At 33.5% G+C, this 24806-nt stretch overlaps 1 protein-coding gene across 2 annotated transcripts; it reads right to left on the bottom strand.

Annotated features, from left to right (window-relative positions):
* Positions 1 to 603: 603 nt before the first annotated feature.
* LOC143222212 (uncharacterized) lies at positions 604 to 20350 on the bottom strand. Of its 2 annotated transcripts, XM_076448343.1 has the most exons (4): positions 20194 to 20350; positions 10414 to 10642; positions 5882 to 6184; positions 604 to 633 (listed from the first exon to the last, which is right to left on the bottom strand). In XM_076448343.1, the coding sequence occupies exons 1-4, from the start codon at positions 20271 to 20273 to the stop codon at positions 619 to 621; spliced, it is 627 nt and encodes a 208-aa protein (XP_076304458.1). In that variant the 5' UTR covers positions 20274 to 20350; the 3' UTR covers positions 604 to 618. The 2 variants fall into 2 exon arrangements, with proteins under 2 accessions (XP_076304458.1, XP_076304457.1); XM_076448342.1 differs by lacking the exon at positions 604 to 633 and having other exon boundaries at positions 2886 to 6184.
* Between the last annotated feature and the right edge of the window lie 4456 nt (positions 20351 to 24806).

Consider the following 24806-nt stretch of genomic DNA (forward strand, 5'->3'; position numbering starts at 1 on the left):
TCTGGAAATAAATCTAAACACGTTAGTAAATTTCTAACATTGTTTTTTGTGTGAATTTTTATGAGCACTCTTTATAAACTACACTTACGAAAAGGGACAACTGTGAGTTATCTTGTACACCATATCTCTTATCATGAGATCACAGCACTTATCACTTATATCATTGTAATGAAACAATGGTATTCAGAGTACTTAATGTTTCAACGATACAGTGATGTAACATTATAGTAACAGATTCTCAATATTCATACGAGAATAATCTAATTTTTACAGCTACCGTCATTGTTTTGTGTTACCATATATCAGGCGAAATATATTAATTTTTATTTCATTATGTTCAAATATTTTATAACAATAGAACACGTTGAATAACAAGTTAAGATCACTAACAGTTATATTACTAATGAACATAGTAATGAACATATGAAATTCTGAAAGGAAAATATAAAATAATTTTACGCTGAAATTTAATCTTGGCAATTCAGTATTTTATAATTCACACATTTCAAATTGTATTATTCTTAAACATCAAAGGGTATCGAGCTGTCAGCGGAATTTATCCCTCAGACATATTTGAAAAACACAATCCAAACTGGAAGATAGACGATATTGATATTTTTAAAGAGTTGCACCCTGAAGAAGATATAAAATATTTAGATCTTGTCAAGCTATATTTGTAAAGAATAATAGTTTTATATTCTAAATAAATATATGATCCATAAATTGAAAACAAGTATAACAATATCAACATAGAATTCAATCCTCTTGAACCGTCAAAAACAAATTTTGTTCCAGTCCAGATAGAAGACTCAATTTTATTTGTAAGTTTGTAAGCCTTCTTTCTCTGTGTAAACTAACATTTATAACAATTATTTGTAATAATCGTTATTATAAATTATATTGTTCTTTGTACCTTCAAATATATTTGTCTTAAGAAAAATGTGAGTATCAATCTTGTTGGCAAATATAAATTTGATACACATCGACATTCAATTAACTGCTAAATTCAAATTTCCTGTTAACTGAAATCGTAATACGTTTACATAATAAATCATCCGAGATAAATTGTAATGTCTAACAAATGCGATAGAACTTATTCTGGAAGTAAACTAAACATGTAGAGATAAACAATACATATTATGTATTTATAAGATGTAAAAGAATCGTGTTTTCTTCTAAATCATATCTTTTATCATAAAAAGCTACAAACTGAAATATTTTTCAAGAACTTTTACGTATTTTGTTTCTGTTGTTGTTGTTTTGAATTAAGCACAAAGCTACATAATGGGCTATCTGTGCTCTGCCCACCACGGGTACTGAAACCCGATTTTTAGCGTTAGAAGTCCGCAGACATACCGCTGAGCCACTGAGGGCCTTGTTTCTAAAATTTTCAAAAATTAGAATGTGTGCACATTATTTGTGATAAATCATAAAGTATTTTTTCTAATATGAAGTTTTGTTAATAAATGTTTCAATATTTATGATACTTAACAAGTCTATGATTTTACTTACATAAATTGGTGATAGAATATTAGACTATGGTATAAAAAACAATTTTATACCACGTGAGGGTGAAAATCAATTTTTCAGCATGTTGTGTACATTTTATAAAATAAAAAAGCTTGGATCGTATTAGCTCGAATCACTTTGGAGAATGTACCTTATACTTCGTTTACAGTGCTTTATCCTATGATGTTTTTATTACTAACGTGCTAGAACAAGGTTTTGGGAATTTCGCACAAAGCTACTTGAGGGCTATCTGTGCTAGCCGTCCCTAATTTAGCAGTATAAGACTAGAGGGAAGGCAGCTAGTTATCACCACCCACCGCCAACTCTTGGGCTACTCTTTTACCAACGAATAGTGTGATTGATCGTCACGTTATAACGCCCCCACGGCTGGTAGGGCGAGTATGTTTGGCGCGACTCGGGCGCGAACCCGCGAACCTCAGATTACGAAGCGCACGCCTTAACGCGCTAGGCCATGCCAGGCCAGCTAGAACAACTATATAATGGAAGTGTTATTACATTGGGCAGTAGGTCAGTATTCTATAAACTAAGACGTTTTTGTAAACAGTATAGTAATATATCTTAAAGGTTTTTGATAAATATTTTAGTATGTTTGTTAATTGAGTAAGCTTATTACGTATATTATTTATAGTATATTGGGGCTATGATGAAACATGAGTTTCATATAACAAATATAAATGAAAACGTGTATTAGTTGTTTAAACATAGCTCTTAGAAATCGATATTCACGATAAGTAATTTATCATCAAAGACTAAGCTAAGCACTTAATTATTTGAAATTTTATCTTTAGAATGAACAGAGTAGAATTAAATTGTTAGCAAATTATTAATGTAAGTTGTATTTTTCAACTGACCATGTCTGAACATTTGACAGTTACTGTATTTCAAGCAGTTTAAATCTTTTTTACTAATAAGTGCAAAATGCTTTCTTGTAAATTAAAATGAACTCAAAAAATACAAAAATTGTACACTAAATTTTTCGTTTATAAACTACATTAAAAAGTTTACTGAAATAAGCAAGCCGTAATATGAACATAATGTACAAAAGCTGTATGAAAGCTAGTTTAGTGTGTCTTGAAGTTTAGTTAATAAGTATTCCAGTATGCATGTTAAGTCTGAATGTTTACTTATTTTTCTAAATTAATATTTCAGTATGTTTCACAACAGTTTTATTTAGTGTTTGTTTATTTCTGAATTTTGCGCAAAGTTACACGAGGGCTAGTCATCCCTACTTTAGCAGTAAAAGACTAGAGGAAAGGCAGCTAGTTACCAACAATTTAGAATTTATGGTTTTACCTATATATATTGATGATTTACAGTTGTATTAGATGGGTAAACACATTCATTAGAAACACCTATAGATAGTAGTTTCTTTAATTTTCACAATTAAAATACGTACAGAAAAGTAAAAATATAATTTTCTACAATAGTAATAGTTAAAATAGTTATTTATGTAGAACCTTTAAACTAAACTTTGGTGAAACAAATCAACTTACAAAGTTAAAATGAATTATTTGATATTATTTAGAGATTTAAATAAGCATGCTTTCTACAGGGTGTTCGGAAAGTCACTGTGATGTTTTGTAATCATATTTTATTCAGTCTATTTCAAGCCAGCAACTGATAGCGGTGTTTAGAAACAAAATAGGAAGGATCCAGGCCTGTATTGATGTCAACGGGGGTCACTTTCAACATTGTTTATAATTGTCATTCATATTAACCTCCTGTATTCTATATTGAAACATATCTGTTGATAAATATATAAGTGCACAGTGACTTTCCAAACACCCTGTAAAATTGATAGATGTTTTATAGTTACATGAATGAAAATTATAGAATAAATGAATTAGCGAAAAGTGTTTTAATTGTAAAATTTCACAAAGTACAAAAGTATTTCATGCAAAGTAGATGTAGAAGCAAAAACTATAATAAGTACATTAAACGTATACAAAATTCATATTAAAAAAACAACTTGCCATATGATCATGGTACATTATATGTGATAAAAAGCAGTACAGTAAACGTTTTAGTAACACTATCTATTAATATAAACAGGTATAATACAGTTAAATATACAAATGAAAATATAAGTTAAGCCAAGTTGAAATTTTTATGCAGTCCTATGGAAGTATATATTAATACTGTTTATATAAATACCATATGTCATTGTAAACCACACACAATACGCCTATTACGACAGAACACCTACAGACTCTTAATAAGACCTTGTAAAAATAGCATCATCCTTTCTAACACAAATATTTTTAAAAGTATCTTAAACAAATAAGGTAAAATACTCCGTGATGACGAGAAACCAATTTGAAGTAAAAATGTATCACATGACGACTGGTATGGGTATTAAATTTTACCAAAATAAAACAAAGAACAATGTTTCGACCAACTTAGGTCATCTTCAGATTAACAAAGCCTGTTTGCAAATTCTCTCTTTGTTAACCTGAAGATGACCCTAAAAAAGTTGAAACGTTGTTCTCTGCTTTATTTTGGTAAAATTATTACTAACCATACAAACTGTTCTGAGATACAAGATAAAATATTACTGATCAACGAACTGTGCTAGCCTTGCCCTTGTTAACATGATTTGTCCATAAAACCTCAGTAATACTATCCATTTACAGAAACATCACCCTTCTTTGTAAAACACAAGCAATATATATATAAAACTATAAAGTTGATAGAACATCATCTGGTGGTTTGTGAACTATCTAGACATAATAACACGTTCTGACACCTTTAATGATGAACTCATCATCTTATTAAACTACATATTTATAAAGAGTATCAACTACTTTAGCAACACTATACTTAGTAAGAGCCTATAGTAACACCGTCCACTTTTGTAAAATGTATAAAACTTTTTAAGGATAAAGCGAGATTGTAACAGTAATAATTGTAAATACAACATTATACAAATTATATAATATATTAATTTTAATACTTTAATTGTTACTATGAAACTTATGACATTGATCTACGTCTTCTTGTTGTGGTTTCTCCCCGATCTATCTGCACGATCATTATCGTGCCAACGCACATGTAAGTAATAATTTCTGGCATTATGACGTCATTGTCTCTACCCCCTCTTCCTGAGGCTGCAAACTAGCTCGCAGTATCTAAAAGGTAACTATTAATGAGAAACAAGAAAAGCTTTAAAAAAAGGCAGGCGTTTCAACTTACTTGAAAGTGTATGTTTCTGTAAATAAAAAAGGAAAATTTTCAGATAACCCAGACATACGAAATTGCTTATATTTTGCAAAAGACAGGTGATATATTTGTGTAACTAGTGTTATCCTATTTGCGGGTGTCATGAATGGATGTATCAGCCTACAACTTAAACAAAACAGCATTCAATTTGACAGTTGAAAACTTTAAATTAATTGCCGAATTTAAACTCCTGATGATATTAATGATACAAAAGGTCATCTCAATTTTGCCAAACGTTTACTGATGTCTTAAAGTTGAAACCTGTAATTCCATTTCTATTTTTTTATTTTATTGATGATGGATGTATTTAACCAGTACGTTATCCAATTTGTGGTCTCAACCTTAATTTCGGAGGTATAGCAGAAGCAACAAATCGTTTAAAGTCAGGAAAACGTGTTGGGGTTGGTATTTTAGGTGGCAAAGTATGTAGTGTCTTTAGTTCAGGAAGACGTTTAATATGAAATATACCAGACGCATTTTTAAAAACACATTGTGTCATTAAATCCTTGAGTTGGTCTAATCGGTTATTAATGTTGCCATCTTGGTGAGGTCCACCAGTCACTGTCTCGAGGTGCTGAACTCCTGTTTTGATATCTTCAACAACTTTAACAATGCTCGCAGCTTCCTGCAAACAAAATTCTTTTCTATCAGAATTATTCTGTAGCGGTGGGAAAACGTTATCCAACGTTTTCATGCTGTTGGTAAGATTAGATGTCAACTTGTACCATTCATCTTTTATTGTATCTATAGAGTGTTTAAGCTGACCCATATGTGAATGCATAGTAGGATTTAAAGCAAAAAGCTTATCTATTTCGTCCTTAATGTAGTTTTTAGCCGAATTAGCTTTCTGAAATTTTATTTCCAAGTTTCTTAGCTTGTCAACTTCCGTTTTTATTTCATCAAACACTGTTCTAATAGTTCTGAGATTGGATACAGGGAAGAAAGTGGAATTGAAAATCTCAATTACTTTCCCCCACATCTCCGTTGAATGCTGTTTACCAATACTGATTCCTTGAATCACTTCCTTTTGTATGTTTTCTATGAAAGGTTTGATGCCGGATAGCGTATTCCTGAAATCAAGATCTTTCCTCAGAATATTCTGTAAATCTAAAAATCCGTTTTCAATCATTACCTGTAAGTTTTCCACTACGGTACTGGTAACGGCATTTGTTGTAGTTATGGAGTTGATCTTCCCATGAACTATTTCCACATTCTGAGCAACACGTTGAAAAGAATTTTCCAAAGATTTAAGTTGGACGAATGAATTGAATTTTTCAAACATCTTATTTAATCCATTCGTTACTTTTTCATTAGTAACTTTCAAGATATCTAAAAGGGTCTGATGAGCTCTTAAAATTTTCTGGCTATAACCTTCTACTTTCTCTAAAACGAGAGGCTGATTCTGTTCAGACTCATCTGACCTGTCTGGGGTACTCTGCAAATATAAATATATATTATATTTTAATAATTATGTGTAACTATCACAAAACTGTTAGTAAATTCGTGTTTTGCTATGGTTAGTCATGGAGGTTTTCTGTCCAATGAAACTTATCACGTTCCCTGTAAAACGAGGTAACGATTTGGATATTTTGACTAAACAATTTATAATATAAATGGCTGTGTTGTAAAAAAGAAAATCAGACTAATAATGTTTTACATCTGAATAAAGGTGTTAATAATTATTATCTTTTTTTTTACTAGCTATTTACTAGAAAATAAAGATATAATAAAATTATTATCGGTCTTAATTACACAAACTACCGATATACATATGCTTCGCCAATCTTAGTGTAATTAACACAAGGAATTTAATCCTAATATTTTATTTCATGTCAGATTTCTTTCAGCAATAAAATTATGTAAACTATGGAAGGCTAGCAAAAACAACTTTGCACGAAATCATACAATTTGACTAAACAATTTACAATATAAATGGCTGTGTTGCAAAAAAGAATCAGACTAATAATATTTTACATCTGAATAACGGTGTTAATAATTCTTATCTTTTTTTTTTTTTTACTGGCCGTATACTATAGAATAAAGATATGATAAAATTATTATTGACGAAAAAAACCAGGTTTGAGAAACTCTAAGGTTCATACGTAGCCATTCCTAATTCAGAATTGTTTACTAAACAGAGGATAAATTCTCAGCATCAATCACCACATACAAGGTTACTTTTAACTGATATATGCTGGCAATCATAACATCCACACAACTAAAGTGGAAAAGCATATTCGGCAGCATGTTGTTAATCGAGCCTCAGGACTTAGAACGCTGCTCAACAGAAAACATTCTGCCATAATTTTACAACAGTAGGTCAGCTGAACTTTATCCAAACTGTTCAATTTTTTCACTACCAATAAAATTTTCAATAATTAAACAAAACAGCCAATTTATTGAGTAGCTGTGTTTCAAATGTGTTTTATGCCTATCCTAATATTTATGTCCTGTTTCATGAAAAATTATTGCTTAATACATCCCGTCTGAGGCCGAACATTGCTTCGTGGTTAAGAAGCTCACTCGCAATCCATGGTCGCAGGTTTGCATTCCCCTCACCGAACGTACTCGTTCTTTCAACCATTTGTGTATTCTAAGGGTACAGCCAATCCCACTATCCGTTGGTAAAAAGAGTAGACAAAAGTTGACACTAGGTGGTGTTGACTGGCTGTAGTGAATCGCTGCTAAATTAGGAACGGCTAGTGAAGATAGCTTTGCACGAAATCAAAACAAATCAAACAAATGTGGAGAAAGTTTAGTTGTTTGTTTGTAGTTACTTCATTAACAAGTAGCATTCAAATCATGAAACTGAGAATATTTTTTACAGTTTCTTCATAATAACGGTTACGATTTATTATACATTGTAAGATATTTTTAAAGTTTTCACATTAAATTGTGTCACTAATTGTTACTCTTGTCTTAGTACACAGTTACGAAAGAAAGTGTTCGTACCCCTGTGTCCCGAGTAGTTTTTTGTTCATAACTTAAAAAGTATCTCGATTAGGCTAATAGACGTATAATATATCATAAATATTATACTAACACACATCTACAAAAGTTTTTACGTAAATTAAACGACAAATAAACTGTTTATAAATAAATAACCAAAAATAGGAGGAGCAGAAAGTGTTCGTACAGTCAGAACGTGTGAAAAACTGATTCCCGTAAACATTTGTTTAGTTTGACGAATAAACTACATTATACCATTCCAGAACTAGACACTGGGTTCATAATTATTGAAATTTAGCCAGCAAAAAATGTACTTCCGGCAATTTAGCGCCGTCTCTGTCATTATCTGCTTGGTCATCATGGCTAACTGGAAACAACTGTCCAGTGATTTAAGAAACCGAATTATTGTAAAATACAAGTCTCGTGTGTCTCTTTATGGTATTGCTACACAACTTAATATGCCGAAATTTACTGTTCAAAGCATAATTGCCAAGCTTTAGCTTACAGGATCAATTGCTAACCTCCCTCGTTCCGAACGCCCCACCAAAATTCCAGAGAACCAAGAGGAAGATTCTCAGAGAAGTTAGTAGGAATCCTCGTTTAACATGTAATGACATACAGAAACTAGTAAGAGAGACTGGGGTTGAAGTAAGTACCTTTACAGTTAAGAACATGTTACGCTCTTCTGGGTTCAAAACATGCCGTCCTCGCAGAACTCCATATTTAAAGTCTGTTCATTTAAAAGCACGATTGAGATATGCAAGAAGGCATGTAGGTAAACCCTTTACCTATTGGAAGAGTATTCTTTGGTCAGACGAGACTATATTATTCGCTATATTTTTGGTATGAAGGAGGAACGAAATCTTCCAAAGAACACCGTTCCTAAAGTTAAACACGGTGGTGGCTCGATCATGCTATGGTGTTCCTTCAGCTCTTCTGGTGCAGGCAGCCTTCACCGCGTCAACGGAATCTTGAAAAACGAAGAGTACGTTGATATGTTAGGCACTTATATCAAGAATGATGCTCGGAACTTGCGGCTTGGGCGTCGTTGGATCTTCCAGCATAACAATGACCCTAAGCACACATCGAAATATGTGCAATCCTGGTTGCAGAGGAACCATATAAGCGTTCTGGAGTGGCCATCGCAGTCACCGGATCTCAACCCAATTGAAAACGTTTGGCATGGGTTGAAAACCAGGGTTCATCAGCGTCATCTGAAAACCTTGCAAGAGTTAGAGGCCTTATGTAAAGAAGAATGGAAAAAAAATACCTGTCGAGTACTATCAAACGATCATGGAGGGCTATGAGGAGAGACTGCGCCAAGTAATTCACCTGAAAAGCTGCAGTACTGACCATTAAAGTAGACACACGAACACCTTCTGCCCCTCCTATGTTTATTTGTTTATAAACAGTTTATTTGTCGTTCAATTTATATAAAAATATATGTTGATATGTGTTAGTATAATATTTATAATACACTATACTTTCATTATCTAATCGTGATGGGCCTGGCATGGCCTAGCGCGTTAAGGCGTGCGCTTCGTAATCTGAGGGTCGCGGGTTCGCGCCCGAGTCGCGCCAAAACATGCTCGCCCTCCCAGCCGTGGGGGCGTTATAATGTGACGGTCAATCCCACTATTCGTTGGTAAAAGAGTAGCCCAAGAGTTGGCGGTGGGTAGTGATGACTAGCTGCCTTCCCTCTAGTCTTACACTGCTAAATTAGGGACGGCTAGCACAGATAGCCCTCGAGTTGCTCTGTGCGAAATTCCAAAACAAACAAACAAACTAATCGTGATAGTTTTTAAGTTATGAGGAAAAAAAACTACTCACGACACAGAGGTACGAACACTTTCTGTCATAACTGTAGGACTATGAAATGGGCTATTTGTCCTTGCAAAGAACCAAACCCTCAAGTTTTTGTGGCAAGTCTAAAATTACTGCTTATCTTATTACAAATTCGTTTTACTACAAAATTACATTTAAGGAATGGTTACATCAATAATATTTCAACAGAAAAGAAGCATGTTTCAAAGAAATAAAAATGCCATAGTATGTAACATTTCTGTAAATACTGTACCATTTTTAAAAATAAATAATAAATTTGTGTAATATTGGATAATTAAAACGTATCTTGCACCAGCAAATCCCACCAAGCTTATATATAATATTGTTTTATGCTGTGTTTGAATGTTTTACTTTAAATGTAATGTTTCCCAGAAAGAGTTTCAGTACAACATAATGATGATATATTAGAAATTTCTAAGCTTGACGTGATGTCTCACATTTTGAGAAATGATGTATAAAAACACCAGAAAGGTGTTGTTGATGAGTTAATTAGAAATAGGGCAGTCAATGATTCAGTTTTCTGCCGTAATTTGTTTTTGAGTTTTTGCCGTAGATACCAAAGGAAATCAAAGAGTTTTATTTGCAAGTTAGTTTTATCGAGAAAGATAATTCACCACGGATACTGACTGTACTGGACTTTGCATTATTTCATCAAATAACAAAGTACCCCACCAACGATAAGAAACGATTACAATGGTATGTAAAATTTCAACGAACGAAAGGCCTGCTTAATGAATAAATCCATCCAGTAACTTATAGTTTTTAACTGCTGGTACGTAATTTCGAAAATATTACTTTAAAATGTTTCTACGTTTTAAATTATATGTTTATTTCAGTTGTATTTAATAATTTGCGACAAATATGCATCACCTTATCTCGTGAACGAGAACTGAGCTGTTGAGATAGTCGTTCCACCTCTGATTGTAAGGCTAACAATTTATTGTCATTTTCTTCTACTTTTTGAAGTATAGCCTCCAGCCTGCTGTCAATGTTATTGATTTTAAAGGCATACTCCATAACATTTAGTTGACTCATTCTTCCTTCAAGTGACCTGACATTGACCTGTAGGGAAAGCAACATGTTCTCTATCTTTCCTTCCCTGAAACAAAAAAAGACGTTTACCTTTAGAAATATAATAATGTCGTATGAGAAGTACAATTAATATGTGAGCAGCTTTGTATAAACGTGTTTAATATAATATTTTTGACAGGTAACTGAGTTTAAGAATAAAAATAATTCACCACTGATACTAACTGTACTGGATTTTGCATTATTTTCATCAAGGAACAAAATACCCCACCAACGATAAGAAACAATTACAAAGATATTTTAAATTTCAACTAACAAAAGGTCCTCTTGATGTGCAAATTCATTAAGCAATTTATACTTTTTAATTGCTGGTATCTAATTTCGAAAAAAAATACTTGATTTTAATCAATTTTGTTTACACTTATGCCGAGATATCATTAAATATCATACAAAAATAATTAAGTAAAATTAATATACACTAGTATTTTTCTTCGAAATATTATTTCTAAGTGTTCCTTATTTTCAATGTTTATTGCCTCTATATCTTGCATGGCGAGGTGGTTATGGCGCCCGACTCGTAACCTGACGATCATGGGTTTGAATACTGGTCGCACCAAACATGTTTGCCCTTTCAACTGTGGGAGCGTTATAATATTCGGTCAATCCCTCTATTTGTTGGTAAAAGAGTAGTCCAAGAGTTGGCGATTGGTGGTGATGATAAGCTGCTTTCTCTCTAGTATTACAGTGTTAAATTAGGGACGGCTAGTGTAGATTAGATAGCCCTCGTATAGCTTAAAACGAAATTAAAAAAAAACCAAACGATATCCTGTTTCACAATAAACTGTCAATGGAGCACTAATCTTTAAACTTGCATTGTTTAGAAATTTGTTTCTATTTAAATTTTATGTCATTCCAACCTTTGTCTTAGGAGGAAGTTTTTCATTCTTGGATATAATTGTTTCTAGCTTTAGATCTATCATTAGTAAGTGTGTTACACACTTTTCTTTCCTATAGTGCCACAAAATTTTAAATTGTTTACCGCTTTTTTATACAAAAACTGGGTAGTTATATTAATTTACAAATTTCACGTAAATCATTCTTACATTTCTATTCTCATTCGCTAGTATTTTTTGTCTACAAATTCTTTTTCATAATTTTCATGTCATCTGTTTACTTTCATTCACATTTGATGACATGAAATTGTGGTAACTGAAATAATTCGATATAAATAAATGCCTCATTTACTATCTAGAGCGACCCTTGGATAAAATTCCTTGGAAAAGTAATGACAGAAGTGTAGGCGGTTTTAATGGCTAGTATAAATCAATGTTTTCGTAAAATTGATCCACTACTTTTTTAAATCTTCATATTGCTTTTCATGACATTTACGTTGGTGTTTCCATGTTGTAATGAATATTTATAAACAGTCCCCCGCTAATACAGCGGTATGTCTACAGATTTATAACGCTAAAATCAGGGGTTCGATTCCCCTCGGTGGACTCAGCAGATAACCCAGTGTGGCTTTGCTATAAGAAAACACACACATTTATAAATTAGTCGTATGCTTAATTTAAAATTTTAAATAGAACTCCGTATATCAACAACCTACTCTTGCATTATTCACAAAAAGTATTGTATAATTTTGCTTGTACAGTTTACTTTCTTTGGGACCTAAACACTAGCATTGCTGTACTGTTTTCACTTTATACAGTGTAGCACGACAACTTGCGAGACGTAATGGTAAATAACGAATTATTCTCTTTCTTTTATGGACTGTATGCTATTAAATGAAACATAATTATAGGTAAACTATGGAGTAGGAAAATACGATTGTGATCTGTTGGTTGAAACAGGACAAATAACTCTTCTTGAAACCAAAGACCATTGAGAATACATTATTCACGTAACCTCCACACTATTTCAAATTTCCCAAGAGGAATTATTAACAAGATGGCTTCCTCAACATTAGAAAATTAGAATTCCTAGCCGTCGCTCCAGTCAAAAGCATAAGTAGCAAGAGGACTAGCCATTTATAAGAATTGAATATCTTCGCTGTCTAGAACTTTGATTTTAACAGCTACATCAAGTCTTTTTGTTGGCAAAGTGTCTGAAATGCAAAATTAGATTTTATGTTTCTATCTCTTTCATGTTTTTCTTACTGTCCTTATTCAAAGACATCTTAACTTGTTGACATGGGTCTATAGTATGTGCTATCTCGACACTTAATTAACTTTTAAATTAAAATTTAACTTTGTTTCAGGTTATTTGTAATAGGAATACGTAATATAACAAGTTGGAAGCTCGTCCAAGATCAATTGTTATACATAACATAAGAAATTAGAGGTTTGTTCGAGATAAATTACAATATGTAAGGTAACAAATTTCGTTGATAAACTATCAATTACACAATGTAACAAAATTTTTACTTTCCCTTGTTGCTGGGCAGAAAGTGTTATTTCCCAATTGCTTATGCCTAAAGTAAATGGAAAAGACCTACTTTTCACTTTAAACTTTGCTTTTGTGACCTGGGTAATGAAATTTTCAAATTTACCCATTTTCCAGAACATTCTAGGTAGATTCGGTGCTGAGTAGCTGATGCCGAGCTTTTTACATCTAGGCTCAAAGAGTGGGATTTGTGTGCAAGTCGCAAGTCAGAGAAAGCGTCACCGACATTTTTCAAGCTTCTTCACTCGTCAAGATGGGCTCTGCTTTTGCCACAATTTATCCGGTCTGTGAGAGGCAACTGGAATTGCCTGTAACCCGAACGAGTGGCGCCTCTTCAATGATAGCTCATCCAGAAGCCTCAAAGCTGTGCTGCTCCATAACGAGAATCTGTCTCTTCCCCTGGCTCATTTGGTGCACCTCAAAAAGGGATACAACAGCGTCAAGATCTTGCTAGAAGCCTTGATATATGCTGAGTATGGCTGGGAGGTTATCGAAGACTTCAAAATGGTGGCATTCCTGATGAATCTCCAAGGAGGCTTCATCAAGTTTCCCTGTTATCTTTGCCTTTTGGACAGCAGGAACACCGCAGCGTATTACAACAGAAAGCACTGGCCACAACGGACCGAGTTCTCTGTGGGGAGGCACAATGTCACGTGTGAGCCACTAGTGGACCTTTAAAATGTGTTGTTCCCACCATTGCACATAAAATTGGGTCTTATGAAACAATTTGTCACAGCTCTTGATAAGGAGTCTGCAGCCTTCAAGTACCGTCGAGACTTCTTCCCTAAGCAAAGGTCAAAGCTGCTGTTTTCGTTATACCACAAATAAGGAAGATCCTAGGTTGCACAGAATTCCCCAAGAAGCTCAGTAGGAAAGAAAAAAAGCTTGGGGCAACTTTGTCGCAGTGGTTCAGGGCTTCTTGGACAATCACAAGGCCGACAATTATGTGGAACTGGTTGAGGTTTGGTGAAAAACTACGGCAAAATGGGCTGCAGCATTTACTGTTATGCATTTGTTATAATATCTACATCTGTTTCAGTTTGATGCATGTAACGTATATTGTTAAATATACAGTTATGACAGAAAGTGTTTTAAGTTTTATGCTCATAACTTAAAAAGTGTCTCGATTAGGCTAATAGACGTATGGCATATTATAAATATTATACTAACACACATCTACATAAATGTTTATGTAAATTAAACGACAAATAAACTGTTTATAAACAAATAACCAAAAATAGGAGGAGCAGAAAGTGTTCGTACAGTTCAGAACGTGTGAAAAAACTGATATTCCCGTAAAAATTTGTTTAGTTTGGCAAATAAACTACATTATACCATTCCAGAACTAGACACTGGGTTCATAATTATTGAAATTTAGCCAGCAAAAAATTTACTTCCGGCAATTTAGCGCCATCTCCGTCATTATCTGCTTGGTCATTATGGTGAACATGTAACAACTGTCCAGTGATTTAAAAAACCGAATTATTGTAAAATACAAGTCTCGTGTGTCTCTTTCCGGTATTGCTACACAACGTAATGTGCCGAAATCTACTGTTCAAAGCATAATTGCCAAGTTTTAGCTTACAGGATCAATTGCTAACCTCCCTCGTTCCGGACACCCCACCAAAATTCCAGAGAACCAAGAGGGAGGTTCTCAGAGAAGTTAGTAGGAATCCTCGTTTAACATGTAATGACATACAGAAACTAGTAAGAGAGACTGGGGTTGAAGTAAGTACCTGTACAGTTAAGAACATGTTACGCTCTTCTGGGTTCAAAACATGCCGTCCTCGTAGAACTCTATATTTAAAGCCTATTCATTTAGAAGCACGATTAAGGTATGCAAGAAAGCATATAGATAAACCCTTTACCTATTGGAAGAATTTTCTTTGGTTAGACGAGACTAAAATCGAGCTTTTCGGCCACAATGATGCTCGCTATATTTTCCATATGAAGGAAGAACGAAATTTTCCAAAGACCACTATCCCTACAGTTAAACATGGAGGTGGATCGATCATGCTATGGGGTTCCTTCAGCTCTTCTGGTGTAGGCAGCCTTCGCCGTGTCAACGGAATCTTGAGAAACGAAGAGTACGCTGATATATTAGGCACTTATATCAAGAATGATGCTTGGAACTTGCGGCTTGGGCGTCGTTGGATCTTCCAGCACGACAATGAACCTAAGCACACATCGAAATATGTGCAATCCTGGTTGCAGAGCAACCATATAAGCGTTCTGGAGTGGCCATCGCAGTCTCCGGATCTCAACCCAACTGAAAACGTTTGGCATGAGTTGAAGATCAGGGTTCATCAGCGTCATCTGAAAACCTTGCAAGTGTTGGAGGCCTTATGTAAAGAAGAATGGGAGAAAATACCTGTCGAGTACTATCAAACGATCATGGAGGGCTATGAGGAGAGACTGCGCCAAGTAATTCACCTGAAAAGCTGCAGTACTGACCATTAAAATAGACACACGAAAACTTTCTGCTCCTCCTATGTTTATTTGTCGCTCAATTTACATAAAAAATTTATGTAGATGTATGTTAGTATAACATTTATAATATACTGTGTACTTTCATTATCCTAATCGTGATACGTTTTAAGTTATAAGGAAAAAACTACTCACGACACAGTGGTACGAACACTTTCTGTCGTAACTGTACATTGTACAAGTCTCGCCTATTCTCAAAATTTGTAAAAGATTCTCAGGTGTGAGAATCAACAATATATGTTTTACGTACCTTTGAATATTGCTGAGCGTTTCAGAACTTCATCTCAAACTAGATACACCGATGCGCCGCGAGATAGTAACAGAACATTGTTAGTTTGCTACAGTCGAAAGCTATAATTGTGATAGACGCTTATTAATGAGGAAACTACAGATATTTGACCAGGAACGTTATAGATCGAACATCACGAATCGTTAAACCTCAGATAATTGACTTCGGACGTTATTTTTTTCAACAAAAACATCGTATAACTTCAGCAGAAAAAAAAATAACTCACGTGTGAAGAATAGAGCTAGCTAGCATTTCTGTCAACTGAAGTGTATCTGTGTATCAACATGAAAGTAATTTGCTCGTCATGAACCTAGTCCGTTGATATTAAATATTCAGTTCCAGATCAGATAGAAGACTGAATACTGTTTGTGAATTTGTAAAATTTTTGTATATAAATAATTATTCGTAATAACCGTTATTATAAGTTGTATTGTTATTTGTATATTAAAATATACTCTTGTTATAAAGAAAATTTTGGATATTAATCTAGTTGGCAAATATCATAAATTTGATACACATCGATATTAAATTAACTTGTTAATTAGAGTTAAAATTTCTGGCTATTTGAAATTGTAATACGTTAACGTACATAGCATAATAAATAGGAGTCTAGTCTAAGATAAATTATAATACTTGGCAGCATATACTGGCAGGATGCTTGTTTAAGCTGTTAATACTGTCACTATTTAACAGTTTTCACTGTAGAGAAATGACAGATTATATGCTAGAAGAGTTCTTGGAGGAGTAGTACTAATAAAACTATAGAATACATCTCTGGAGGCTATTGAAATCCATGGCTCCACTGTTCACACTGTCAGTGATGTTCTTTTTTTATCTATCTCCAGAAGTACACCTTAATTTTATCAATCAGTCGTCATCTACTTTAATCAACCTTGGAGACAAAAATCGACACAATCCACATTATTGATAGAAAGGGTATATATACGGAATGTATGCTCTTAGACCAAAAACTTTTCCCGTCAGCGCTAGATAATTTATCTACTTACATACCTTATGTTAAATATTTACTACCATTGATCCTTTCTAATTGTTCAATTTCTCTTCTCTTTTTTTCTTGGGGGAAATAGTAATTGATTGTATTGTCCAGGCAGTTAGCCTTGAGATTCCTGAAACATATTTGCCACAGTATCCTCATGCATAAAAGACATCTTAATGCTAATAAGCAAGAAAAGCTAAAAAAAAAGAAACATAGAAAGTCCATGGAAGATATATTACTCTTTACAGCCACAATTCTCCCGTTAGTACAGCGGTAAGTCTACGGATTTACAACGCTAAAATAGGGGTTCGATTCCCCTCGGTGGACTCAGTAGATTGCCTGGTGTGTCTTTGATATAAGAAAAACACATGAACACATACAACCGCAATGCCTTTTAAGTTTGCATTTCTTACCTGATCTCCCGAAAAACAGTAAATTTTAAAATATTTACATTCCTTGCAACTAATCTTAAAACACAAAGTATGGAGTTAACAGTCCTGTTCCTCATAACGCATAACAAGGCTTGCCAGTGAATCTATCTGAACGATACTGTGTTCTGTGATTACGATTAAAACTAAAGAAGAATGTATAACGATCTATATCTATATCTGATATAATCAGTGCCGATGAGGCCTTTCGCCTACTACATGGGCTCACGATGTCTGCTGGGATATTACATTTGCTTCTAAAGCAACAGTTATAATGTGTACTATATTAAGTTAGAGAAGCATATGTTTATTCAGTTTTATATAATTAATTTACAAATCAGAATTGCGGTAATTGTTATTGTTGTTCACCTACTTTAAAACTAATTATTTATTATTGCTTTAATCAACTTTACTCATCATTCACAGAAACTTGCGAACAAGCACGCTAACCTTATTCTTTCGGATCGGGTCAAGCCTGTTTGAATCCAATATAAAAGCATTCTGGGATTTTATCAGAATAAACAAACATATTTCTATGAGCGTAGCGTAAAGCAGTTGACATAAAAATTCTAAGATGGTACAGTTATTTTTCTATACATATGCAGATTGTATCACTATTATTCATCACACCGCTACATTACGAATAGCATTTATGATTGCAAGCAAAAATAATCGTGAAATGCACTAAAATGTGACAACATCTGAAACATTTAATACCTTCTACGTAAATATAAGAATAATGTTCTCATTGGTTAATTGTACGATAGTTCTTTTGCGTATTCGAGTAAGAAATGAAACAACGTTTAACGTGCTTTGTTCTGTATAAGGAAAAAACTGGCGTTTATAATATTAGTTTCAAAAACAATTACTTCAATAGCATAAAAAACACGGAAATAAAAACACCAAGTTAATTATTTAACTTTCTCTAACTTATATATATAACATCATATCAACACATCTCAATATAAATTCAAACAGGCTCAATTAAACCTCAAGTTTAATTATGCTTCATATGTAAAGCATGAGTTTGTCACTGTATAATCTATAGCAGAAGTCTGTAGACATTTCACTAATTTTCGATGTTCTGTATCTAACACAATGCATGAAACAAAATAATTATAAGTTTCAGATGATATACAAATGCGAGTTAAACACACACACACACAATGGACTTACAAAAAACAAAAGAAATGACGACAATTGATTTTTACAAGCCTTGGCACTACAATTTTAAAAATTCATTATCTTATAACTATTATATTTTATCAACTATCCCAATACACGTGCCTAAAAATCGACAATTAGGCCTAAAATTAATTAGTACACTAGAATAGGGGACATTTGCCTGTAGAAAAGAAAAAAGTACAGAGGACGGCGTTTCCAATATCTTCTATTGTTCGTTTTCAGTAAGACTGCCGAAACCTCGTACTCTTAAACGTACGATTTTACTACAACAGGCAATTTTAACTCATTTCTGTATGCTCATCACTACTAATCTGCCTAAACAAGCTATCAAAGAATAGGCCTAAATTTACCGGTGGTATTGGACCCTACGTTTAGCTAACACTTTTCGGAAAAGTAAATGACACTTAATACCATTATCAAAGGAAAAAGAAAATGTGTAAAATAGCGACAAACGAAGCAATTCATTTTATTACAATTTATAGCTTTTACAGAAAATAAGATAAGTTTTTAGAAAAAAATACGATTTTTCGACTACTGGTGCGATTATTATTAAGTACACAAGAAAACGAAACGTCGTACCTGTTCTAAACACTAATCTTACCTTAAAAATTGTAATAAAATGTACTTTATGAGTGTGTAAACTCAAAACGAATATAGGTGATGTTTAAAACTTCACTATTTTATAACATCCCTTTATCAAAAATTCAATCAATAAAAAATCTGCATAGGAGATTATATTTTATTCGTATTTCAGGAGTTGCTAAAAAGAAATAAATTAAACTCGGATAGAAAGAATTGAAACACAAGACTATATAATTTAGGCGATATGTGTTAAACTGTTGTTAACTGATGTAATTTTTAGCTCTAACATAAATTTCGATTGTGCTAGCAGAAGTTCATGTGTTTATATTACTTAAATAAAAGGCCTGGCATGGCCAAGGGCGTAAGGCGTGCGACTCGTAATCCGAGGGTCGCGGGTTCGCGCCCGAGTCGCGCTAAACATGCTTGCCCTCCCAGCCGTGGGGACGTATAATGTGACGGTCAATCCCACTATTCGTTGGTAAAAGGGTAGCCCAAGAGTTGGCGGTGGGTGGTGATGACTAGCTGCCTTCCTTCTAGTCTTACACTGCTAAATTAGGTACTGCTAGCACAGATAGCCCTCGAGTAGCTTTGTGCGAAATTCCAAAAACAAACAAACAAACTTAAATAAACTGGTCCACGTGCGCGTAATATTCCCTTTGTACATTCAGATACTAACACTTGTAAATTTAGAGGACGACAGTTTATCCCTATCAGGAGTAACTACAGATGCTTCAATTAAATAAAAAGGGCAAACATGGAGACAAACTAATAAATTAATTCTGTAGTCGTTGTGTCAGTATAATGATAATTAGCAATGTCTAGTATTTTAATACTGGCATATTTCGTTAACAGACACTCAACGCTTTGCTTCACAGCTTCTTCAAGATCGTTCCTCTTTCAACAGAGAACGTAACTGACAGTACAAACCTTCAAAAAACTGGCTTAAATAACAAACGTGAGTCGAATAGAATTTATTATTTAAACAAACTGAAAGTTTGTTCTGTCAGTTATGGTTTGTGTTTTAGTGGAATGCTCTAGAAGAAGCTGAGAAGCGAAATGTCGGGTGTCCTAGTATAGATAAATAGCACATTTGGTGTTAGAAAATGGTTTTTGCCAGTATCAAAATGTCTGTTACACACCGAAAAATACTACAAAAATTAAATAATGTTTAAATATTACTTAACCGTCGATGGTGGTTCATATCTTACCATTGTTGATTTCCTAGACCTGGCCTACATAACATAAAACATAGCAGCAACACTGGCAGGAATTCCATGAACTTTGACATAAAAAGTAATGACGATGTTATTGAAGCAGGCGCCAAACTGATATCTGCCTTTAACGTTTACAGTATTTAACCAAGAGTGATGAAACCTGATATCTGTTTATAGATCACAGGGATTTTTCAGTTGAAATACATGTATCAAGGCTAACAAATGACGTGTAGAGCGTGATGATGTTGATGGCATATCGAAACTTAGGTTTTCCCGTGTCTTATGAAGATGTGTAATTTTAACTGATTAGGGGATACAATTTTTTAGAACAACTTGATATGACTTTTGATTAATTGAAAACATTACCAAACAATTAAAAAAGTGCTTACAATACAAATTATGAATACAGATTACTTGACGGTGGATTTTAGTAGATTAACTACAACAAATATTTTTCGTGATAAAGAAATACATTAATAATTATACATAGATAGAAATTAAACACAGTGATGTCTAAGTACATATTAAAATACTTATTTTACAACAATTTATATTTTAAAACTGAAAATACAATAAATAGATTTTCAGCTTCTTCAGTATTATTTATCCATTTTGTAATGCTGATTTAGTAAACATTTTCTACCCTTAAATAACGATATAATTTTATTTGTTTATTACTATAAAGTTTTAGCGCTTGATAGAATCATCTGAATAAAGAATGTAGTATTCAAAATATGATACTAACATCTATGATAGTACAATTACAAATGATCATGCTTCGCCAGCTTGGGAGAGGTATTCAAACCATTACAGTTGTTGATGTACAAATGGCCTTAATAAATAGTCTCCGAATCATCACTATATCTATTTTGTCACAGCCAGGATGGTAACATGTATTTAGCACAAAGGCGTCATCAGTGATAGAGATGGCAGACTGTTGTTGTTGAAATACTACTATGCAATAACTTTCGTTTTGAAAACCTTTAAAAAATATATACTGTTAAAAATATATTAATCTGAATACTAATGTTTCATGTCAAGTATAATTAATTGTAACCATGTTTCTACAACTTATGAAAGGTATTTATATCATTAAAATACTGTAGGATAGAATCAAATCAGGCATCTATATGTTTGACAAAAATTCTGTCAGTGTTCTTTCTGTACTGAACAGTTAATCATATAAAAACAAAGAGAAAGAAAGAGTTCTTTATCAAAATGCTTTTTTTCAAGAATACATTACATTGAAATTATTCAATTTCTAAAAGTTCATATCGATATTAACATCGAGTCCCCTGGGACAGTGATAAGTATTTTAGAGTATTTATAATGCTAAAATCAAGGGTTCGATTCCCTCGAATGACACAGCAGATAGCCTGATGTATCTCTGTTAAAGAAAAACCCACATTAACATTGATTGGCCAGTCTTCATGTTTGCCGAACGATCAATCTGGGAAAAGTAGTCATTAAGAACATAAATGTTTATTTTTGTGAGGAAATTTCACGGCATGTACGATCTGATTCAAAGGACTGAGCTGACTGCGTATTTTTAATGTACACCCTTGTGCAAATTAATTGAAACAAAACGGAAAATTACGTTTTTTTCCATTTTTTGCGTTTTATTTCTGAGAATCCAAAAATTACTCACAAATTAATACATGATATGACCGCCTTTATTTTTCAGAAGATCATTAATCCGCTTTGGTATCGAGTCCACGAGTTGACTGCAATCTTTACTAATTTTTGGATCGCTGTACCACACCTCATTATGGTCTCAATTAGCTTATCTTTCGTAGTGCAGTCTTTTCCCCGAAGTCTTTCTTTACAAATCGCCCAAAGATTTTCAATAGGATTTAAGTCCGGAGAGTTTCCAGGCCAGTCCAGAACCTTTATTCGCGTTGTAATCATAAAATTCTTCACAAGTTTCGATGTGTGGCACGGAGCCATATCTTGCTGAAAAATGCCAGATACATCTGGAAATCTCTTTTTCAATTCTGCAACGACTCTTTTCTGCAAAACTACGATGCACAGTGGTCCTTGCATCATACCTTCTACGATATGTAAGCCTCTGACGACATAGTAGCTGAAAAAGCCCCAAAACATCTTCTTTAAGGGATGTTTTACGAACTGATTGATGTGAGATTTTCGAAGTTTCTCACCTGGAGATCTGCGAATATGCAGACTTCTTTGACCCTGTACGAAGAAATGAGTCTCGTCACTGAATAACACCTTTCTCCATTGTTCTTGCGTCCAGTTCTTGTATTTCAGACCCCATTGATACCGTTTTTTCTTCATTGAGTTGGTAAGAAGTTGTTTTTTCACTGGTCTCCTTGCCCTTCTAACGCAATTTCGAATGGCGTAATATTCCTCAATATTTCGTCATATATCCCAAAAATAGATTGATCATGCTGCAAAACACTGCTAATGACGCCCCTCTGTGTGAAAAAATGACTATTAAAAGAAATCAGCGGGTCCAGCGAACCTACACCAGCCGCCATGCTGAAAATATTGTAAAATGACTATTTGTTTCAATTAATTTGCACAAGGGTGTATATTCATAAAGTTTCAACATGCATCTATCTGCAAGTTATAGACATTTTTTATTCTAATAAAAGAAAATAAAAACATATAAAATCTTATTACAACAATTTATTTTTTAATATCTATTACTACTTCAAATATATCCTAATTTTTGTAAAATAGAATTAATGTTTGCAACAGTTTTACTACCTAGAAGTTTGATCTAGAGTTCCTGTAAATTATTAAATTATTTTCAATTATATCGTTAGGCCCGGCATGGCCTGGTGGGTTAAGGCGTGCGACTCGTAACCTGAGGGGCGCGGGTTTGCATCCCCATCGCGCCAAACATGCTCGCCCTTTCAGCCGTGGGGGCGTTAAAAAGTAACGGTCAATCCCACTATTCGTTGGTAAAAGAATAGCCCAAGAGTTAGCGGTGGGTGGTGATGATTAGCTGCCTTTCCTCTAGTATTACACTGCTAAATTAAGGACTGCTAGCACAGATAGCCCTCGAGTAGCTTTGTGCGAAAAACAAACAAACAAATTTATACCTTACATTTTGTATCCTGTTTATTACTTTATTTCTCCAACTCATGTCTTATTTTGTGAAGTTTATAAATAGGCACAATAAACATGCTGATAGTTTTTGTTATCAGTGATCTGTGGTGAAACTGTCTTTAATTTAGTATGTAAGTTGTTAGTTTAAATTTGGACCTTTCAGTATATGATATATAGAACAAATCTCATATGTAGAACATTTAATGTAATTGCGTCTGCAGGTGCAGCTGCCACCATTAAAGCGGCATCTAGTGGTAACTTCGGAGAGCGAACAAAGTTATTTCGAAATATTAAAAAGGGTATGATTATGCGTACGTTTATAATAAATTAAAGTGAAAGCAGGGTGGAAACTTGTATGTGTTTTAATTATATATATATATGTATCAACAAATATCTTATACCTCGAGCACTTGCGAAAGGTGGACCTTTCTTTTTCAGGAGCAAACTGGAAATTGTTGTGTAATCGAATGGGTGGTATCCTTTTTCTAAACCTGAAGATGACCTAGGAAGGTCGAAACGCTGTTCTCTCCTTATCAGTAAAAGTGTTAATATCCATACCAGCCGTTCTGAGATATATTTCGAATGAGTGGTATATAAATTATTTACTAAATAAATTACTTAAAATAAAGTAAGGTTAGTGACGCCATGATAGCCCTCGAGTAGCTTTGTGCGAAATTTAAAAACAAACAAACAATTATATCGTTTGTTTCTTTGTATAAAATCTCATCTAAACAGCTTTCTTTGCACTTAAAAATAGTTGTCCATTACTTCTTTATATATTTCAAACTATTGTTTATATTGATATCATTATCAATGTTTATGGATAGTATAAAAGTAATTTCCATCTGATTGTTTATGTTTGTATCGATTTTAATTACGTTTCTTTTATAATTATTATATATAATGTAAAGCAGTTTGTTTGTTTGTTATTCTGCACAAACTTATACAAAAGACTATCTTGGCTATAAAAACGGTATAAAAACCCGGTTTTTAGCAGTACAAGTTCACAGACATGTCATTGTGCCACTGGTCACAAATGGAATAAAATGTATTTATAAAACAATGTTATTTTAATATTATATCTTGTAAATTGTAGCAAAAACTTTTTATATGTGTTAAAGAAACATATCTTGTTTGTCTTCATTGCAGTTTTACATATATTTTATTTTGCAATAATTTAGTTTCAGTTTGTTTCATATACTGCTGCGACTTTTCTCTTAGTAAGGTTTGTTTGTATATAAATGAGTACAATTACACAATAGGCTATCTGTGTTCACACCACCAAAGGTATTGAAATGTTGTTTCTAACGTTGTAAGTCCGAAAACATATCGCTGTTCTACTAGGGTATTCTTAGTATGTTTTATTCTTCGTTTTTCATGTTTGTTTGTTTTTTTTGTGAATTTGGTTTAAACTGGTACAACTGTGCCACACACTATCATGGTATAAAGGACAGTTTAGTTTTGTATTTTTATTATAAATGAGTTAAAAGCAGCCGATTAATAGAAGTTTGTTTGTAACTCACTAATGTGGA

Source organism: Tachypleus tridentatus, chromosome 8 (assembly GCF_004210375.1).
Source record: "Tachypleus tridentatus isolate NWPU-2018 chromosome 8, ASM421037v1, whole genome shotgun sequence".
Lineage (NCBI taxonomy): Eukaryota > Metazoa > Arthropoda > Merostomata > Xiphosura > Limulidae > Tachypleus > Tachypleus tridentatus.

Bases quoted from the DNA above. Each gene is read 5' to 3' on its own strand.
- LOC143222212 (XM_076448342.1), bottom strand. From the start codon at position 20,273: ATGTCAAAGTTCATGGAATTCCTGCCAGTGTTGCTGCTATGTTTTATG. The intron at 10,643-20,193 runs GTAAGATATGAA...TTTTTGTTTCAG, and splicing joins GGTCTAGGAAATCAACAATG to GGAAGGAAAGATAGAGAACA. The intron at 6,185-10,413 runs GTGATGCATATT...TTATATTTGCAG, and splicing joins GTTCTCGTTCACGAGATAAG to AGTACCCCAGACAGGTCAGA.